The sequence below is a fragment of the Halichoerus grypus genome, chromosome 2, assembly GCF_964656455.1.
Source record: "Halichoerus grypus chromosome 2, mHalGry1.hap1.1, whole genome shotgun sequence".
NCBI classification, from domain to species: Eukaryota; Metazoa; Chordata; class Mammalia; order Carnivora; family Phocidae; genus Halichoerus; species Halichoerus grypus.
Genome location: NC_135713.1, coordinates 124,588,698 through 124,608,866, shown reverse-complemented (window position 1 = coordinate 124,608,866; position 20,169 = coordinate 124,588,698). Strand labels below are relative to the sequence as shown.

Here is a 20,169-nt window from a genome sequence, read left to right as displayed (position 1 = left end):
GGTGGCTGAAGGATCCTCACGGGGTTTGGGGGATCCTTCCTCCTTGTCCTCTTGGCTCTGTTGGAGCCTCGGAGATGCCACATGGCAGATGTGTGATGCGTGAGCCCCGCATGCAACAGGCGCTCAATAAATGTGTGAGGGGAATATGCTTGTGTTCGCGTTGTATCTGGGCAGCCTGGAAGGAGGTCCCAGGTCGGCTTAAGGTTGGAGAACAGGGCAGAGACCGGGAATTTGAGGAATCCTAACCCTGCCAGGCGGGGTTCGCGCGCAGCCTCGAACAGCCTCCAACCTCTAGGAAGCCCCCAGTTTCAAGCCCTGGACGTACTGGTCCGGCGCGCCAAAGCGATTACACCTTGGCTTGCGTTCCAGTTCCCGCCCCAAGGCCTAGGAGACCCGCTCCCTCGGCACTTGGGGGAGAACCCCGGGCGCAGAGCGGGAATCCCTTATTGTAGGTGAGGAAGCGGGGTCAGGAGTCTCCTTTAGAGTCCCCATATTTCGGAAGAAGGGTGATGCTTTTCGAACTTGCCGGACGCCTCCCGGAGTGACGCCGGGAAGAGCGAGCCCTTTAAGATTGTGCGCGCCGCTCGCGTCGCAGCCTCTCGGGGAGAGGAGGCGCGGGGCGGGGCAGCTTGGCCCCGCCCACCAACAGGGCCCGCCCCCGGCGTCCCCGCCCCGCCCCCCGCACTCGGCCGGCGGCGCCTTTGATGTTCGGACCCGCCAGCTCCCGGAGCCGCTCAGCCTGGCGCCCGCGCCCCGCGCCCGCAGCCCGCCCAGGCGGAGTCAGCCCGCGCTCCGCCCGCCGCGCTTCGGGCTCGGAGGTCCGGACTCCGGGCTCGCCGCCTGCTGGGCCAGTTCCGCGCCCCGCACTCTCGCGCCCCGCGCCCCGGCGGGCGGAGCGCACCATGCCGCAGCTGGACTCCGGCGGGGGCGGCGCGGGCGGGGGCGACGACCTCTGCGCGCCCGACGAGCTGCTGGCCTTCCAGGACGAGGGCGAGGAGCAGGACGACAAGAGCCGCGACAGCGCCGCGGGCCCCGAGCGCGACCTGGCCGAGCTCAAGTCGTCGCTGGTCAATGAGTCCGAGGGCGCGGCGGGAGGCGCGGAGGTCCCAGGGGCCGGCGGCGGGGCCCGCGGCGAGGCGGAGGTCGGGGCTGAGGTGAGCGCCGGCCCGCGCCCCGCGCCTCTCCCGCGCTCGCCGCCCCCCGTGCCCGGCCGGCCCCGCCCCGCCCTCCCGGGCCCCTGGGGTACCCATCCCTCAGACCCCTCCTGCCCCGGGCCGCGAGCCCGGCGCCCCTCACGGCCCCTCTGGATCTCCCCGCAGGCGCTCGGAAGGGAGCACACTTCGCAGAGACTTTTCCCCGACAAACTTCCAGAGTCTCTGGAGGACGGTGAGTTTCGGCCCGCCTCCCCTCCACCCGCTAAGGGCCCGGGTGGGACGGGGGGGCCACCGAGGACGGGGTTGGGGGGGCCTCCCCCCACGGCAGCTAAAGGAGGCGGCAAAGCCGGGGCGGGGGGAGTGGGGGGCGGGTTTCCAGGGCGCCGCCGGGCTCGAGTCACTTCCGGTGCCCTGACCTTTATAGGAGTAAACAGACCCCCGCCATCTCCGCCTCCCCTCCTGCCCAGGTGACTGCCTAATCCCCAGTCTTGAGGAGAAAGCGTTGGCCCAGGTTCCTTGGCCCGGAGGGCGGGCCGGGGGTCGAGTAGGGGCCGCCGAGGGGAGGCCTGGACTCGGGGTCCTTCATCCGAACTGAGGCACCCCCAGCCCGTGCCTTCTCCGGTCACACACGTGAGCCGGACCCCTCGGCAGTTCTTTCTCTGGAGAGCAGACTGCCTCCAGCCCGAGCCACCCGGTCGGGCGCATCTGACCCAGCTGTGGTTTTTCCAGGCCTGAAGGCCCCGGAGTGCGCCAGCGGCATGTACAAAGACACGGTCTACTCCGCCTTCAATCTGCTCATGCACTACCCGCCCCCCTCGGGAGCCGGGCAGCACCCCCAGCCGCAGCCCCCGCTGGTAAGTGGCCCCGGCAGGCCTTGTGCCTGCTACCTCCTTGACCAGGTATGTGAGGCATGGGCAACAAGTGACTTTTGCCTAGAACAAGATAGATAGGTGAGAACTCTGTGTTCTGGTGCCTTTTCCCTCACACACCCAGTGTGATCTGAACCGGGAGAACTTTGCCGAAGGAAGGAGAGAGACTGCCCTAGGCACCCCCCTTCCCTCCAGCTGTTGGCTTTTGTCTTCCTAGCTTGCTCACAAGCAGGTGCAGGCCCTGTCCTGGTGCTAGGTAATGCCAGGGTAGAGTCTTTTCCCAGAATTTTTGAGCTGACACCATCCCCTCCCCTCCTGCGGGTGGTATTGGTAGTGTGGTCTTAGCTGTGAGTTTTGCAGTTAGCCTTCTCCCCAAGCCTAAGACCCCAAGCCTGGGTGTTTGGAAGAATGGGCGGAAAGGGTAGTGTGTTTCAGAGCTCCTGGCTGTGCAGGAGAAACATGCTCTACTCACTCTGTCCTTATTGGCATGAATGCCCCCTTGCCAGAGAAAGACCCTGAACGCTATGTGTAGAAAGTAGGTTTTTATGAGACTGGTTTGTTCTCATAAGCTCTGGGAGGTGGTTTCAAATCAGTGGTGTGGGTAAGGGGCCCCTTTAATGATTTTGCTAATTAAATACGTTTAGGTGCTTCGAAAAGATTCCATGATCATTACAAACCATGCTTTTCTGCCTCATTGGTACGGATGATCTAAAGGGTGAAGAGCCTATTCTGAGTGCATTGGAGCAGTACAGCTGCACTTAAAAAAAAATTGAGATTAGTGTTTCAGACTGTCCTCAGCTGGCCTAAATCAAGGGTGAGATGAGAGCTCCTAGAGTACACGAAGTGTTTGGGGAACTCTGGTGGCTGCAAATGGAGGTCCAGTGCAGGAGGGGCCAGCAGGTAGGCGGGTCACATGGCTAGTTGGAGGGTCACTCCGAGGGAGGAGGGTGACTGCCAGGCTGTTTCAGATCAGGAGGGAGGAGGGTTGGTTCTGAAAGCTGTTTTCATGCTGAAGCTGGTGGGAGGTGAGAAGGCAGATTGAGGCTTCTCTCTAGAAACCCCAGAATGGAAAACTTGGTAAACTGTTGACTGTAGAAATGAGCTCCTTGCTGCTTGGACTCCCCATTTCCTCATAGGCAGAAGGAGCATGTTGGGTGAGTGGTCTTTCTGCTCTAGGGTGGCTCCGTCTATGAGGTGCTTGCTTCTTTCAAGTCTATGGGGCAGGGGGCTTGCCCTCTGACCTTGCCACCTGATGCAGCAGCTCTCCCCAGAGACCTCCGCCCTGCACAAGTAGATGCTTACCGTAGATGCTTTTGGGTCCCTTACAACGTGTAACCCTTAGATTTTGGGCCAACTTGACATAATGCAGCGCTGCCAAACTGCCGGCAGGTGAGTTGCTTGTATAGGGCGCTGGGGTCACTGTGACAGCCTTCAGGAGACAAAAGGCCTAGGCCCGAGAACAGTCCTAGGAAGGCAGGCTCCCCTCCAGCCTCTTGTGATTCCACAGTGGTGCAGGGAAGAGGCGGGATTTCTGCGTTCCTTTCATGGCCTGGGCCAGTGGGAGAGTGCCCAGAGTGGGAGGGCCTCGTTCTCTTTCAGGGTGTGGTGATGGGACCATTTGGTGTCCTTAAGCTCACACTGGTCAGAGTGTAGGCGACCGACAGCCAACTCCAGCAGTCAGGATCGGGGGTGGGGGCTGCGGGCAGGCACACCATTATTCTCCTGGCCTGCGTCATTTGTTTTTTCAACTTGGGCATCTTTCTTAAGCTATAGCAGAGGCTTTTCTGTATATCATCCTCTCTCCTGTAGACGTAAATCCCCTGCCCTACTCCCCACCCAGCTGCAGCTTCCCACTGCCTGTCTGGGAACATGGGAGGAAGAAGACAGGCTCTGGAGCTGATGTTCTGTGTGCTGGAACCAGCTGTTCCGTGGGGCTGGGGACAAGGACAGAGGCAAGGGCCTAAGTTGGGGTGACACCGGGAGAGGAAAATGTGCATGAATATAGGGGAGCCTCTTTTAAGCAAACCTGATAGTTCAAAATAAATAGCAAATCGGAGTAGTTGCTTGTGTTACCCAAAAAGTTGTGTGAACGTTTAAAATATGGTTGGTTTTAAAAAGCAAATTTGATTGACTCCATGTTTTGGGAGCATATGTATCAGAAAAGATACTCTTACAGTGGGTCAGGAGTCCATTGTAGGGCCCTGAGGAAAAACTGCCTTTGGAGGTTTCTTCCCAGCTCTGCTTTCCTGAGCCCCTCTTCAGGGCACAGATGTCAGGCTGCCCAGCCCCTGCCCATGGGCCTTAGATCTAGGCCCCCCGACCCCCTTTGCCCTTTCTCAGAGAATCCAGGCGGTCAGCAGTTGTGCTGACAAGTTTTTAAGGCCAGTCGCTTAACCTCCCCAGACAGTGGGGAAAGCCCATGCCAGGGTGTCCTCTACCCACGTGTGGGTGGCATGCCCATGTGGCTACCATGTTGGATGCCTCAAAGCGGGCAGACTCAAACCTTGCCAGGGGCGATGGACCAAATGACTACCTCACAGCCAGCTGCCAGGGGGCAGAGGGAAATTTTTTTCCCTAAAAGGGTGCTTCTTTTTGGTACGTGCCTTCTTGTGAACTCTGTTTTGGGAAGGGAGAATTAGGTCAAAGTTTATTTCATGGCTGATGTTTGTGAGGCATCTGATATAGGCTTGTAGACTGTTCCTGGCTTCGACCAGTAGCCCCTCCTTGTTTCTGTTTTGTTTGCTCTGTTCTGCTCTGAGATTGGGGGTGGGGGTGGGGATGGAAGGACCAGTGAGCTCGTCCTGGGCCTGACTTTGAGGAAATTCTGGGATGAGTAAGGCATCACTCCGTAGGGAAACTCAGACTCTTGGATGGGTGAGACTGCCAGCCTGACACAAATCTCAGAAAGGAGATGAGGCCCGGTTGCTCTTGTGGCCCCTTTTGTGGGCTCCACTCGGAGTCTATGGCCTGGAAGGCTGCTGAGCCTTTAGCCATTTAGATGAAATGCCCAGAACAAGCAAATCTATAGAGATGGAACATAGGTGCGTGGTTGCCAGGGGCTGAGGGAAGACGAGAATGGGGAGTGATTGCTAATGGGTATGGGGTTTCTTTTTGGGGTGATGAATGTGTTCTGAAATTGGACAGTGGTGATGGGTACACAACCTTGTGAATATACTAAAGCCGCTGAACGGTATACTTTGAAACAGTGAATTTTATGATGTGTGAATTACATCTCAATTGAAAAAAAATAAAAAGGCTGAGCCTTTTGGCTCTTGCAGGGACTTGGGACTGTTCCCCAGGCCTGATCTCCACAGCCGTCCCGGTGTATGTGCCTGCCCCAAGCTAGGGGCTCGGGCATCAGTTCCAGTGTGGGGGAGCCCAGTTGAGGCAGTGGACCCTTGCTTGGAGGCCATTGAGCTCACATTCCCGGGTTCCAAGGTCTGAGGTCAGATGAGGGCTGTGCTAACGAGCCCTGTGGGGAGCAGGAGGTGCAGGTATGAGCAAGACTTGAGCAGAGGAAGGAAGTGCTGCTGACACACGGCCACCATGTCCAGGGAAGCTCTGCAGAGATGCACCCACCCAGCCCTCCATAGCCTCAGAGAGAGGGAGTGGCCGGGTCTTGCTGGGGACGGTTAGTGAGGGTTGATGACCAGCCCTGGTTGGAGTGAACCTTGTTAGGAGGGGTCTGGCACCAGGCTGGGCACCAGACAGATCACAACCAGCCTCTGCTTCTGGGAGTGCCTCGCTGAGTGGAGGAGACAGATGAACAGACTGGAACCAGGCCCTGGTAGGAGGAGTGCTGTCACAGAAGGCCCTGCTGGGGCGTCCTGGGTGGAGCTGGCCCCCACGTGGGCTGTGGGCTGTGGAGGAGGGTCTGCCGAGCAGCTTCCTGAAGATGCAGAGTCGGCCAGCTGATGAGCACAAAGAGTACCTGGGCTCCTCTCCAAACATGCCAGATCTCCCACTTCTCTACTTCAGTCTCCACCTAAAGCCCAGGCCACCACCATCCCTCACCCAGAAGACAGTAACGGCCACCTCCAGGCTCTCTGTGCCTCAACCTTGGCCCCCCTCTGAACCCCTGCCCTAACCCCCAATCTAGGCTCCACACACCAGCCCAGCATCAATCAGATGAAACCCCGCAGTGGCTTCCCATTGCTCTTGGAGTAAGGTCCAAACCACTCACCACAGCCGTAGTGCCTGGGTGGCCGGCCCTGCTGACAGCCCCTCCTTGTCTGTGCCGTACTCTTCCTCTCTTCCTAAATAGCAGCTACTGCAGTGTCTCCGTCTGTTTTACACCCATCCTATTTTTCTCCACCTCAGGACCTTTGCACTTGTTCCCTCAGTTTGGAATTCTCTTCCCCGGCTCTCCCAGAGCTGCCACCTTCTCATTCGTCATTCAGGGCTGAATTCAAATATCACTTCCCCAGAGACACCTCCTGTGAACATCCAAGTGGGACCCTCTGTCATTCCCCCAGGCCTCTGCTGCCTCACCCACCTTGGTTCTCCAGGCCGCAGTGGGTGGCCCTGCTTTACGATGCACTCGCTGTACTGAGACCAAAGGCAGCCCAACTGTCAAAAGTATCTCTCTACCTTAGTGTCCTCATTTGCACAATCGGAGTGGTGAGCCCTCCTCCCAGAGTTGGAGTGTGGACTGGAGGCAGCAGTGCCAGGGGGGTGCCCAGAAAGGTGCCAGTGTGTCCTGGGCTCGGGACGTTGGGGTTTGGCCATAATTGATCCCTTCTCCCTTGCTCTCCTGGCTCATCTGGGACTAGTGGTGGCTCAGTGGTAGGCCCCATATAGACTCCCATCTGGAAGGTTGTATCTCTACTTTGGGCCACAGGGGTCTGGGGGTCTAAACCCTGGGGGCTAAGCTCCGGGACAGGGACACAGGTATACAGGCCCTCCCCCTTTTTTTTAAAGCTTTATTTATTCTAAGAGAGAGAGAGAGAGCGCTTACAAGTAAGCGAGCGGGGAGGGGCAGAAGGAGAGGGAAAGAATCTCAAGCAGACTCCCTGCTGAGCGGGGAGCCCTATACGGGGCCTGATCCCAAGACCCCGAGATCCCAACCTGAGCCGAAATCAGGAGTCAGACAGTCAAATGACTGAGTCCCCCCCAGGCACTTTGTGTACAGGCCCCTTTCTTGCTACCGTACCTCACCTAGGGATTCTTGGGAGGGGAAGTACAGTTCTTGGAGCCAGGATGGAAGCCCCACTACTCTCTCTATCCTGAGATCCTCTCCTACAATGCTCAAAGATTCATCTTCAAAGATTCATCTGAAAGAAGACCCCCTTCCCCAGCCACGTAGAAGCCCTTTGTGGAAGATGTTCGGGGCTGAAGCTCTTTTGTAAGGAAAAGACCCATTTGGCCACCAGCTGCCAAACCATTTTCAGACCTTTGCTCACGTGGTCATGCATGTGTGCACCCCGTCCTATCTTGCCCCAGTTCTTCCCCTGGTGTGGTGGTGCATGTTTGCTCCCGCAGATGGTGCCCACATACAGCATTTTTATTTGTTATCCCTCAGGCAGGTTCTAGTTTGCTCACAGCTTGCCTTCTTTACCAGTGGGAATGATGCTGTGTACGAATCACTTTTTTTTTTTTTAAGATTTTATTTATTTATTTGACAGAGAGAGAGAGACAGCGAGAGAGGAAACACAAGCAGGGGGAGTGGGAGAGGGAGAAGCAGGCTTCCCGCCGAGCAGGGAGCCCGATGCGGGGGCTCGATCCCAGGACCCTGGAATCAATGACCTGAGCCGAAGGCAGACGCTTAACGACTGAGCCACCCAGGTGCCCCCAAATCACTCTTTAGTTTCCTTTTTGATTATTTTCTTGGAGCAATACGTGTAAGAATTATGGGGTCAAAAGGCAGGAAGAATCAGGCATGCCTGGCTGGCTCAATGGGTAGAGCCTGTGACTCTTGATCTTGGGATCATGCATTTGAGCCCCAAACTGGGGGTAGGGATTACATAAAAAAAAAATAAAATGTTAAAAATAAAATGGTAGGAAGAATTACAGCCTTTTGCTTCCCTCTGGCCCCAGTTTGCTATGGGGTTCCTTGCAGTGTCGAAGCATGCAAACTCCCAACATGGAGTTTCTTTTCTGTTGTTCATTTAATAGGGTCATGGTGGGAAATGGGACTTAAAAGTTATTTTGACTTGCCTTCCTTCCTGACTTGGAAGGCTGTGTGGTATTGGCTGTGGTATTTGGAAAATCTGCAGCCCCCAAGGTGCGACTTGATTTTCAGGGTCCCATCTTGCTGCCTTTCAGGGCCAGGAGAGCACTACAAAGGCCTCCTCCAGGCCGCCACCGCACCCCGTCCGCAGGGGCTGTAGTTACAGGGTCCTTGCCCGCTCCTCTAGCTCAGTGGGCTGGAGGGGCTGACAGAGCCCTGGTTGGTCACCAAGGCCCGGGTAGTCTTCACCCAGTCATACTAGGGTTTCACCGAGCCGGCTTCCATAGCTCTGCCCACCTCCCCAGGTGCTCCGAGACTCAGGTGTGAGTGGAGCTGAAGAGGGGTGGGCTTGGTGGTGACCTCCCCGAGGCTGCTAGCAGCCCATGGCCTCCTGGGTCTCCTGAGACCACAGCCCACCCCTTGCCCCTGCAGCAAAGGGGGTTTAGCTGAGCTGTGAGCATGGGCTCCGGGGGATCCTGGTTTCAATTCAAATGACTGCTGAGGTCAGGCTGGGTGAGGGTGGGTCCAGCCGTAGGGAGGGGCGGGGGTGTCGCGGCCTCCCTATGAGCTCCTCGGGGGCCTGTGGTCCTGAAGCCATACAGTCACGCTCCCTCACGCCTTGTGACTGCCTGCTTCCTGCCGCGTGTACAAACAAGACTCGGGTGGAGGAAACAGGTGTTTTATCAGGTCTCAGGGCCCCCCTTCCCCAATAGTACAGTGTACAGATCTTTGGGTAACCACCCTCCTCCACCGGTGGGGACAGGAAGGCCAGGTCAGGGAAGGGACCTATCCAAGGCCCCTTAGAGGCACGGAAAGGGAGGGCATTGTCTGGAAGACCCACCCTCAAATACTGTATCTGCCACTCCTTGGCTGAGAGGCCCTGCGTGAGTTCTTTAACCGCTGGAAGCCTGAGTTTCCTCATCAAGAAACAAGGAGAAGGAGGGTTCCTGGGGCATGGAAGGAGGCAACGTGTGTGGGGTCCCTGGTACGCGGCCGATGCTGTGAGTGCAAGCACTGGGGAGTGGGTTGCTAACACCGGCGTGAAGAGCTCCTGCAAAGGGTGCTGTGCCAGGTTGGAGGGGGGCTCCTGAAGCTGAGCTGGGACACAGCCCCCACACCTGCTCTTCTCCGCTCAGCAGCCGGCTCCCCTACGGCGCCATGGAGCGCAGCTGTCCAGCCTGCCCCGTGACAGAGTGGCTGCTGTATCTGGAACCCTGGTTCCAGGCCCCTGTTGGCATTTCCGAGCCCCTGCATGCTTGGCCTTGGCTCAGCACAGAGGGGCGGTAGCCTCTACCCTCCGGAGCTCAGTCCTCTTGAGGCAAAGAGACTCTCCTGGGGGCTCACAGTTAACTTCGAGGTTCTGCCCAAGTTGGATGAAGGGCAGCGAGGAAGGAGAGGCCGGCTGCGGGGGGGGGGCAGCCAGAAGAGCTTCCTGAGAGGGCCAGCTGGAACCCTGCACAGGTGACGTGGGAGAACGCTCTGGGGGCGGGGCAGTTTGAGCAGAGAAGAACAGAAATGAGTATGTTGTTGGTCATTGGAAGGGCAGCCCGAAGCCCAGGGTCGGTGAGGAGCACGAGGTGAGGCTGGAGAAGAGCCAGCAGGGAGGGCCCAGCATGCGAACTTGATATGCAGGCAGCACTGGTCCCAGAGCCTGGGAGTGGCTGGCGGGCACACGCGGTGTGTTGGCATCACGAAGGGCCAAGTGGTGACCGTCGCAGATGGTTTGAGTTGGCTATGGAGGGAGAGGCAGACAGGGCCAGCAGCTGGGGCAGGGTGGACGCTGCGAGGCCCCAAGCTGGTAGGAGGAGTGCGAGCAGGGCCAAGGAAAGGGGTGGGCTTTGGGCAGGGGAGACCCGGTGTGCTGGCACGTGCAGGGCAACAGAGCTTCGGAGGTGGACGTTTGCATTTTCATGTTATTTCATTTGACTCTCAGTCTCTCTCTCGGGTCATGAGTCCAGGGTCTTGTCCTCCTGGTGACTGAGAGGAACTGAACCCCAGAGGTCAGGTCCCTCAGCCCGTTGGTAATTTAGCCAGGGCATAGAGAGCACCTTTTCTCAGCATTGTCTTTAGCAGGACTCAAGTCTGGGGAAGGTCTCTGAGAACCCAGGACATTGGTAGCTTCTTCCCTCAGGCAGTTGGGTGCCTCCACTTACAGATCCATGATGCTTGGGTTTTGGTCCTGGGCACCACCGCCCTCCCTTAAAAAGATGTGGCCTTAGCATGCACAGTCTCTCAGGTGGGTCCTGGGTGGGTCTGTCCTGGTCATAGGGTTTGGCCTGTTCTGATCCTGCTAGAACCGTGGGCTCCCCTTGGTGCGGTCCCGTCGTGTGGGGAGGGATGGTCCCTGCTGGATAGGGGCTGTGGCCTGGGCTAGGGCCAGGATGGGCGTGAGTCTTGCCCTCTCCCGTGGGGTGGGGGCTGCCCATGTAGCTTGTCCCATGGAGACTGACTGCCTGGGCTTTGCCAGCAGACGTGGCTTTGGAGCCCAGAGGAAGACTGGTGACCGAGCTTTCGGGCACAGCCGACTCTGCAGCCAGAGCTCCCTGGAGGTCAGAGGAAGCAGACGTTCTGCCAAATAAGCTTCCCCTACCCCTCCCATGAAAACGACCAATTGTTTCTCTCTCCAGGACAGGAAAGTTGTTGGGGCCCCACACTGTCTGCTTCCAATTGACGAATGTGTGGCTAAGGCACGGATAGGCAGGACATGGCCCACCCCAGGAACAGTGGGCTTTGGGGATTGGCAGTTAGGGCTGCCCCTCCCCACCATGTGTGGGCTGGCCTAGCCAGGGTGGCATGTCTCCCCCTCCCAGAAAGCCCAGTTTGCCCATGAGGGCAGGGAGCTGTGATGGGGAAGGAAGCCAGAGGACAGGGCCACCTTCTCTCCTGGCTGTGTGATCTCGAGCAAATCTGTTAACCTCTCTAGGTCTCCATTTCCTTCTCTAAATTGGGAGTGGGGATCCCTGGCCAGGAAGGATTTCTGAGGTTCAGGTAAGTGTGGGCTAGAGGCACCTGCTACTCAGGTGGGCCTTGGGGCGCTTGCTGGGCCTTGCCAGGACTGCTCCAGGCCATCCTCCCCATCATCAGGCAAGGAAGATGGGAGGGGGCAGGAGGGACAGGTGCTGGGAGGCCAGGCTGAGGGCATTCTGACTAACTCTGACCTGGCTTTCGTGGTAGAGGCCTAGCCTCCCGCTCTGCTGGGCCGCCATCTGAAACGCATTACCGATGCTTTGTAAACTCCACATCATTCGGCCACATGAAAGCCTAGGATCTAAAAATAGCCACTCCCAGAGGACGCCCCGCATTGGTGGGGCTCAGCTGACCTCTGCACGCACACCCACCAGCAGCCCCCTCCCTCGACAGGGAGCCCCTACTGGCAGGGCCACACCCACCCACCCTCCAGTGTGCGCAGCCCCTGCCTGGGCCACTCCATCTGGGCACAGATCTCATCCAGCTGGTGAAAGCTTCGGGCCCCAAGGCTTTACCCAGGGCAGAATGTCTGGAGGAAGCAGGAGGGAGGCAGCTGGGGCGGTGTCGGTGGCCCCAGGACCCCTTTCCCAGCCCCATACATGCCTGGAATGTCTGTGGGACACTCATTGGGAAGCTGGTGGCACCATCTTACAGATGAGGACCCTGGGGCCCTGTGGAGGGGGAGCACTGGCCACTGTCAGGTGCTGGACAGGAGGGCCACTGGCTGATGTGCTGGCTCGAGGAGGGTGGGGGCCGGCCCCAGCAGGGAGGCAGGGCAGCTGCAGATCTCCAGGCTGCTGGGGTTGACTCTTTGCCCTGCTTTCTGTGGGTTCCCTCTCTCTATGGTCTCTGTGACCCAACTGCAAACCACTCTTTTCCCTAAAAATAAACATGCTTATGGGATTGGGGGAAGCTTTGTAGCTATCAAAGGAAATAATAGGGTGTTTAAGAAAATTACATTGCGTTTTAAATAACCAGCATGAAAGTCATTAAGTTTGAAGTTTCATTCAAATCAGATGGCTCTGTGGCTGGCCCAGTGGCCAGGCGGGCAGAGGGTGGGTGGACCCTCAGGGATGCTGAGAGACAGCCTGCAGAGAGCTTCGTGGTGGCAGCAGTGAGGTCCCTGCTGGGTACAGCCGGGGCCCGGGCGGGGCGGCTGCTCCGTGCGTGCCGGGCTCCGGCAGCCGCCCCACAGCGCGCCGGCTGGCTGGACGCAGTGTGCAGGCGGGAGCCACCCAGCTGTGGTGGGCAGCCCCATGGGTGGGGCTTGGGGGTGACCATAGTCCTCAGGGTGCAGGGACAGGCGAAGCTGCGATTGCCAAGGCCACAGGGGTTGATGGCCGTGTGGAGGCGGGGTTCCAGGGATGGTGGTTTGGGTCCGAAAGGGCTGGAGAAGACCTCCGGGCCTGGGCCACATCCGTCCTCTCCCTGCTGGCCTCTCAGTCCCTGCAGAGGGCACGGTGCGGTGCAGGCGCTCAGCAAACCGTAGCTGAGGGAGTGACAGCAGCTTTAGTGGTGTGTGTGTCGAGAACTTCCCAAGTGCTGGCCCGTGCCCGGTATCTAAGTCCCAGTACCGAGACCCTTACAGGAAGCTGAGAAAGTGGTGACTGTTGCTGCTCTCATTTCACAGATGGGGAAGCTGAGGCTCAGAGAGGTGAAGGACGCGCCAGGACCTGGAAGAGTCAGGGCTTGGACTTAGGTCTCTTCTACCCCAAGGTCCGGGCTCCTCGGTGCTCTGCCGCTTTTCTCTCAAATGTGGGAGATAGGGGCACCGCAAGCCTCAACGCTGGGTGGTACCCCCACTCCTCTCGGGCTCGTGAGCTGGGTCCAGCTGGGTTCTCTGGCCCCAAGGACACACTTGGCCCTCAGTGCCCCTCCTGGGCATGGCCTCACGGCTCTGGGCCTGGGTCAGGGCGGGATACTTTCCTCCCTGGACATCTGACAAGTCAGCGTTGTTAGGGCCACAAGGGTTGTGTTTCATGATTGGAAGCAGGAGCCCAAGGTTTCCAGAATGAATGTTGCCCTGGAAAGTATTTCCAAATAACATTTAAGATCAGTCAGGTCTGATGCCTGATGAAAGTGTGCAGGATATAACTTAAAAACTGTTTGTTCTTGGACCCTTTGCTCTTTGTGGCTCCGGTCCTGGCTTAGCTTGGTGCTCCGGGTCGGGCCTCTCTGGAGTAGGTGCCTTCCTCCATGTGATGTGGGGTTGGGCTGGAGGTTGTCCTAGGCTCTGAGTCACTGAGAATGGCCTGACTAAGGATGCTGAGGTGTCCCTGGGCATGGGTATGTCCTGTCTGTTAGTGTGGCCTCCCGCCCCACCATGGGCACATCCTGCTGGGGCATTTCAAGAGCAATTTTGTCTTGTACCCCCAGCTCTGGTCACTGAAGGCCAGTCAGGAGCTCGGCGGTCTGGCCTGATAGCAATCAGGCAAGAGTCCAAAGGAAATCAAGAGCCAGTGGACCCAGCCTGGCACAAAGTCTGGCTTTCCTGAAAAGCCTGGGATGTGCTTGCTTTTGTCTTTTTTCTTTCTTTTATTTTGTTCTTCATTAATTTAATCCCAACATCAACCCCATGAGATAGGACCGTTATACAGATGAGGAGCCCAAGGCTTGGGGAGACCTGCACCTTCCAAGTGCTGGAGGAGTGATCCGAACCCAGGCTTCTGTGTTTCCTGCTCTTACCACCATGCTTCCTTGCCTCTTAGACAAACATACCTATCCACTCCTTCTTAGGGGGGAAAAAAAGAACGGGTTTTATAGCCCTAGCTGGGTCCCCTTGGCTCCCTCTACCCCCTCCCTCTGCACTCCTCACCCCCCCCCCAGGAGTTTGGTATTTCCCCCTCTCCCATGTATTTTTACACTGTTACACCTTGGTGAGTATCTGTAAGAGCTGTCTGGTGTGGTTTTCGGAACCCCCTAACTCCACCTCACTGGGGGCTCCGTCTTCCGAGGGCCCCCGTGGCAGCCCTGCCCTGCTCCGTCGTGGACGCTGGGCCTGATGGGCTTGCTGAGAGCCGAGAAGCCCGCAGCAGCTCCTTTCGGCTCCGTGCCTTGTTTCCCTTGGCATAAACTGCTGGGCTCCGTCCGGGCAGGGCCCCAAGGGTGGCAGGAGCTACAAGGATGAGACCCAGGGGAGCTTCCTGACCACGGCCCCGGGCAGGGCTGTCCTCCTGGGTCTGGTGCAGACAGCTGACCAGAAACCCCCGTCCTGACTTTGCTCCTCAGGAGCTGGCTCACATTAATCGGGGCAGAAACGCAGTGCTGAGATCTCCGGGTCTCCTCCCCCGCCTTCCCTGGAGGTGCCATTAGCCCCCCGCCTTTCAAGGCGCTGCCTGGGCTCTCTGGGCTCTCCCTCGTAGGCAGCATGCTTGCCCTTCTAGACGGGCCTCGGTGAGAGCCGCTGCTCTTGCCAGCAGCAGCCCTTAGTCCTTGTCCCATGTGGAGGGGTGAGCACAGGCCAGACCCTGTGGGAGGGATGACCTCCCAGGTTTCCTTTAGTCACTGATGACTGAGAAGCTGAGTCAGTTCCTATGAGGACAGGGTGAAGGCACCCTTCACGTAGGGCTAGGTGGGGGTCAGAGGCCTCGTCAGTGAGTGCCAGAAAGCTTCTCCGCACGGTGTTACCAGCAGCGTCCGAGATCCCGGGTCCCTGGTGGGCGGGAGGTCTGGGTGGGGAGACGCCGAGTGAGGGAAGGGGAACCTGGGAACCCCTGGCTTCCCATGTGTGGTCTCCATGCTGGCCCCGCTCCCAGCTGGTCTGTGAGGTCTGCCCCTGAGTGGTGACGATCTCTGGCCAGGAACCCCACAGGGCTGGATTCCAATCCGCATCTGTCGCTACTTGCCGTGAGACCTTGGGCAAGTTGTTGAGCCTCTCTGGGCTTCGCTTTCCCTGTCCGCACGCATCGTAAAGTGACGAGGGAAGACTGGTCGGATGCTGGCAGGGTGGAGCTCTGCTGGGCGCTGGCTGGGGGCGCTGGCTGTTCCTAGGGGGGCTGCCGTCTCTGACTCCGCATCCCTGCTCTGTCCTTCCTGCCTTTCCTACAGAGCCTGTTGGCTTTACTCCCAGGGGAACAAAATCTCTGAACTTCCCCAGGTCCCCCTCTGCAGAGCCGTGCTCTCCCTCCTGCCAAAGGTGGGCTGAGCTCCGAGGGCGTGCTGGCCTGCTCGGCCCCGTGGCGGGCTCCCGAACGGCCAGGCACGGGAGAGGAGCGGGCCGAGGGGCTGCCTGGGCGGGGAGGGCGGAGCCGCTGCTCGGTCCCCACACCGTGTGTCGGTAGCATCAATCAACGAGCAGCTCAGCTGCAGCAGCTCCCGGAAGCTTCTATTTTCCTCTAAAAACATCCTGTCCTGAGGGGCGTTCACCTCAAAGAGGAGGAAGGAAAACACAAGTAAACGAATGCACAGAAACCACTGGAGGCTGTGGGCCAGGCCACTCAGCTCAGTGAGGTTCAGCTAGCTCGGAGGGTGCCTCGGGGCCAGGCTGGGTCTAGAGCAGGCCTGTGGTTTGCCAAGGCCTCATGCAGGGACTCTGGTCCTCACCTCTGCCGTGGCAGGGCCCTGTTATCTGATGTTGAGGCCAGGCAGCTGGTAGACTGGCCACACGCACCTGGCAGGGCTCTGTGCAGCCATGGCAACAGTACTCTGCTGGCAGGTGGGACCGAAGCCTCCCGGTCCCCAAGGGTGTGGCCCAGCCATCCCCCAGTCCTCCAGCTCGGCCAGCCACACGGCCACGGCTCTGTGCTCTGCGGTGGGTGTCTGGCACAAGGCGTCCGGCATGCTGTGGGCGGGGAGCTTTCGGGCTGTCCTCCGGAGAGCACCATGTCCTGGGCAGCAGGGCCCCGAGTGGGGGCTGGGGATAAAATGGCACGAGCCCTGCCAGGGTCTGTCTGCAGAGGTAGGGTCTGCCGGGACCCACAAATCGAGGCCCAGCTGATATGCAGGCAAGTCCCATTTGGAAGGTCTGGGGGGCTTGCTTTCTTCTCGGAAACTGACCCTCAGTGTCCCAGGCCTTGGGGGAGCTTCCCACTCGGCAACTGGCCAGATCCCTTGGCACTCAAGCAACCACTGGTGACAGTGGGTCCCAGCTCCAGACACAGGTCTGGGGGAGCTGTGGGACTACCTGGTGGGCCCTAGAGGTGAGAGAGGAGCCAGGAGGAACTGATCAAGGCCAGAGTGGATGCTCGGGGCCAGGCCCTGGATGGAGCATGGCTTTTGGCAGGGCGGGGAAGAGAAGTTAGAAGTGGAGGGGACTTCTGAGCATGGCCAGTGTGTGGGGTTTTGCAGGGGAGCTGGGCCAAGGAGCTGAGGCCCAGCCTATACTCATGCACCCCGAGCCATGTGCCCTCACATGGGCCCAGGTATCTGTCCACAGGAAGATGTACTTTTTCTAATGAGCACAAAGGCTCCATATGAACTAGCAGCAGCCCTGGCTTCAACTTTCTGGTTATCCTGATTGCCGAAGTATTGCAGGCAGGAAGAGATGGGGGGGTGGGTAGGAGGAGGCGTGGGGTCTCCGATGTCAGGCAGGAGGTCCCTGACTCCAAGCAGTGGCCCCAACTCTTTCTGGCCTCCCGAGTACTGCTGTGACCTTGTGCCCAGCTCCAGCCTGGGTGCTCTGTCCAGTGCTGCCACATCCTCCCTAAACACTGGCTCGTGCTGGGACCCTCCCCACCCCCCCACCCCCCGCTAGAGACCCAGCCTTGAGGGCCCAGCTTTAACTGGGGTAACAAACAGTGCAGGGTACAATCTCCGATCTCAGGGAAGCAGTGAAGACAGACCAGTGAACAGACACCTTGGCACAGTAGGGTCAGTGCTGCGGTCAGGGGACCATAGCAGGGGACCCCTGCTCACACGGGGAGGGGAGGAAGGGCTTCCAGGGGGAAGTCTCATTTATGATGAGGCCTGCGAGATGGATGGACATTGGCCAAGCCAAGTCGGAGGAGAGTTCTCGAGGCAGGGCCGAGCAGCCCCATGTGGCTGGAGAGGAGAGGAGGGGAGACGGTGTGGCCGTCTGGCATCACCAAAGACCCCGAGAGCCCATCAAGGGGCCCCAGCACGGACCTGAGAGAGGACCTGGCTGCATGGCTAACAGGAAATCTTCTCAACCTCAGAGCCTCACACGTCTCATCTGTAAAATGGGAAGAATGCCTTTCTTGAATGGGCAGTCACATGTGGCCCCCACAGTACTCACCGCCCCTCTGTGCACCCCCAGAAGAGAACGGTAACTGCACCAGCAGCCCCCCCTGCCCTGGAAGGAACACGAGGCTCGAGGTGTGGATCCGCCACTCCTGTGGGCTCATCCCCACGGGCGTGTCTCCAGCTCCGGCCCAGGAGCATAGGGAAGAAGGGGGGCTGAAGTCCGCTCCACGGCGGAGCGGATGAGGGGGTGGGGCGTGCGGAGGTTCTGGGGCACCAGGGATTCTGGAGGCCTTTCCTTCCGCAAGTCTTAGTGGACGTGCCAAGGACAGAACCCGGACAGGCGGAGATGACTAACAAGCCGGCTCTGCCCTCCGGAGCCCCAGGCCGACCTCTGCACCCGCTGGGCACTTCTGCCTGCGAGGCTGGGGGACTGCAGCCAGGTCACGGTGCTTTCCGAGGAAGTGACCCTTAGACTGAGGTCTGAATGAGAAGGGGCGAGGTGTGCAGACAGCAGGAGGAAACGTGGGAAATGATGAGGGGACGGAGGAGGGGGCGGGCAGAGGCACCAAGGCAGAGAAGAGCTAGGCACCTGGGCGGGCGAGGGGCAGGCCTGCGTGGCCGTGCCAGGATGAGTGGGGTGCCCGTGCGCCGAGGCCTTGGCAGGTCCAGCTCCCGCCATCAGGGGGGCTCTCGGTGCCCCCTGGCAGGCAGGCCGGCAGGCAGGTGGTGTGGCCTGAACCCCAATCCCTGCGGCACTGGAGCCCGCCGAAGCATTGTTGGGGTCAGGGAAGCAGTGGCTCGGATAGCTGAACCAGCGTCTGGAGAAGGACACCGGGTGGGCTGCGGCCCCCTCCCCTGCGCCTCCGCGTCCGTGCGCGACAACTGCAGGCCCCTGCCACCTCCTGTGGGATCTCGGGCCCACTGCACAGCCTCTGCGTGCCTCAGTTTCCTCTTCTGTCGGAGGGAGAGAATATTTATGCATGTTGTTGGGGAGCATAGGAGTTACCCTCCGGAGGGCACTCAGAACCCTGCCTCACACATGGTAGCCGCCTGCTGACTGTTAGGAAATGCTTTTCTCTCAGCCCGAAACATTTGTTTGGCCTGGCACCCAGGCGCTCAGTGATACGAGCTGATGGACAGGGTCCGCCGCTGGTGATCAACAGAGGATCTGGGGGGGGAGCGGGGGGGCACGTCTCCTGGCACAGCCCCCCCCCCCGCCCAGCCACAGGGAGGCTGGCCTGGGAGGGCCTCACGCACTCCCCACCCCCACGCGTGAGGCCAGAGGAAGCGGCAACTTTCTTCGCTGGGAAAGTGTTGTGGGGCTCAAGCGTGTGGGGGTTTTCAGAGTCAACCGTCAGAGGCGAGGGAGTTTTCTCTGCCGGCGGTGGCAAGGGCTCTCAGGGTGCACACGGCCTGTGAGCAGACCGCTGCGGTCTGCAGGGAAAATGCCGACGGTGTTCAGTTTTCACCTGAGCCTGCAGGAAGTAGGGGGGCGAGGGGTGCGGGAGGGCAGCCCAGCCAGGCCCCAGCTCAACCTCCGAGCAGAGGAGACCTGCCCCCGGAGTCCCTGATTTCCACCTCCTCCCGTCCCGCCCTGCCTTTTGATCCCCCTCCTGGCTCCGGGCTCCTCAGCGAGAGGAGCGATGCTAGGGCAGCACAGTGAGGAATTTCCAGCCATGGGCTAGTGAAAGTGTCCCAGAAAAATGGGGGCCACCTTCGGGACAGTGGATTTTGAGTCGGAGGGGTGCCGAGCAGTAAAAGCCATGCACCAGCAGGAAGGATGACTTCTGTCGAGACTGTGGCGGACCTGGCCTGCCAGCCCCAGGGTCTCCGAGTCCTAGACCTGTCGTGTAGTGCTGCGTTCTGGTGTGTGTGTGTGTGCGCGTGCGTGCGAGTGTGAGATGGGGGCATGCAGGCAGAGGCAGATAATGGGCCGGGGAGCATCCTGACCAAGGAGTATGGACTGCTGTTGAGTCTTTTGTGTAGTCATTCCACCCTGTTGTGAACACTTACTGGGAGCGCAGCTCTGTGCTTGGCACCCTGCCTTCAGGTAAGACAGGTGAGGTTGTGCGTCGAGATACTCGGCCTGGTGGGGATGGCCAGCCCAGGCCTGCCCCCTTCCCCTGGAGGCTGGGCGGTCAGTTTCAGAAGGAGAGGGGGGAGCTCCGGTCACGGGGCTCCTTGTTGTCTGGGTGGCCTGGCCCTGGGACAGCCTTGTGCTGAGGCCGTGGAGCGGGACGTTCCACTGGCTGAGGGGGGCGTGGGGCACTGGGCCCTATGCCAGACGGTTCCCCCTGGCTACCAGCGCAGACACGGAGGGGGCTGGGGAGTGAGGCTGAGGGGCAGCCTGCATCACCGTGGGAAGGACTGGCCAGGCCCTCAGTGCCCTGCCCCGGAGCCCTGGCCACCCCAAGGCCTCCAGCGAATGGCAGGCTCTTTGCTCCACCCTTGCCCACCTGGCACCTCTCCTGTGGTTTTGCTGCAGACTCCTGTTTAATTAGAGGCTTTTCCCGAGTTCCCAGGGAAGGCTGGTGGACAGGAAGAGCCCTCTGACCCATCGGGCAACACCTCCTACCTCCCACCCCCTCAATACCCGTTCCACACATGCATCCCAGGCCACAGGCTGTAGGCTGAGCTGGATTCGGGGTTTTCCTAGGCCTGGCTGTGCCGCACCGTGAGGCTTAGCCAGCCTGGCCTAGCACAGTCAGCTCTGGTCCTCCATCAGGTGAGAGGCCTCTGTGGTTTCCTGGCCAAAGCTAGCCCTCCCCAGGCATGGGGGTTTGCTGAGAAATGTGCCGTGGGGCCACCCTCTCCCTCCCTCGGAACAGACCCGCCCTACCCCCTTCCCGGGCAGAGTGGAACTCTGAGA

General features: G+C 59.5%; 1 protein-coding gene across 7 annotated transcripts in view; it reads left to right on the top strand.

Moving 5' to 3' along the window:
• The first annotated feature begins 819 nt into the window (after positions 1-819).
• Positions 820-20,169, top strand: part of TCF7 (transcription factor 7) — a 32,447-nt gene continuing 13,097 nt past the window's right edge. Inside the window, exons 1-3 of one of the 7 annotated variants that reach the window (XM_078067512.1) lie at positions 820-1,154; positions 1,320-1,386; positions 1,884-2,008. In XM_078067512.1, coding sequence (XP_077923638.1) covers positions 903-1,154; positions 1,320-1,386; positions 1,884-2,008 — 444 coding nt within the window. In that variant the 5' untranslated portion in view covers positions 820-902. Of the gene's footprint in view, positions 1,155-1,319; positions 1,387-1,608; positions 1,666-1,883; positions 2,009-10,672; positions 11,181-20,169 lie in introns of those variants that run through there. The other 6 variants (XM_078067515.1, XM_078067516.1, XM_078067514.1 and 3 more) reach the window with 6 other exon arrangements.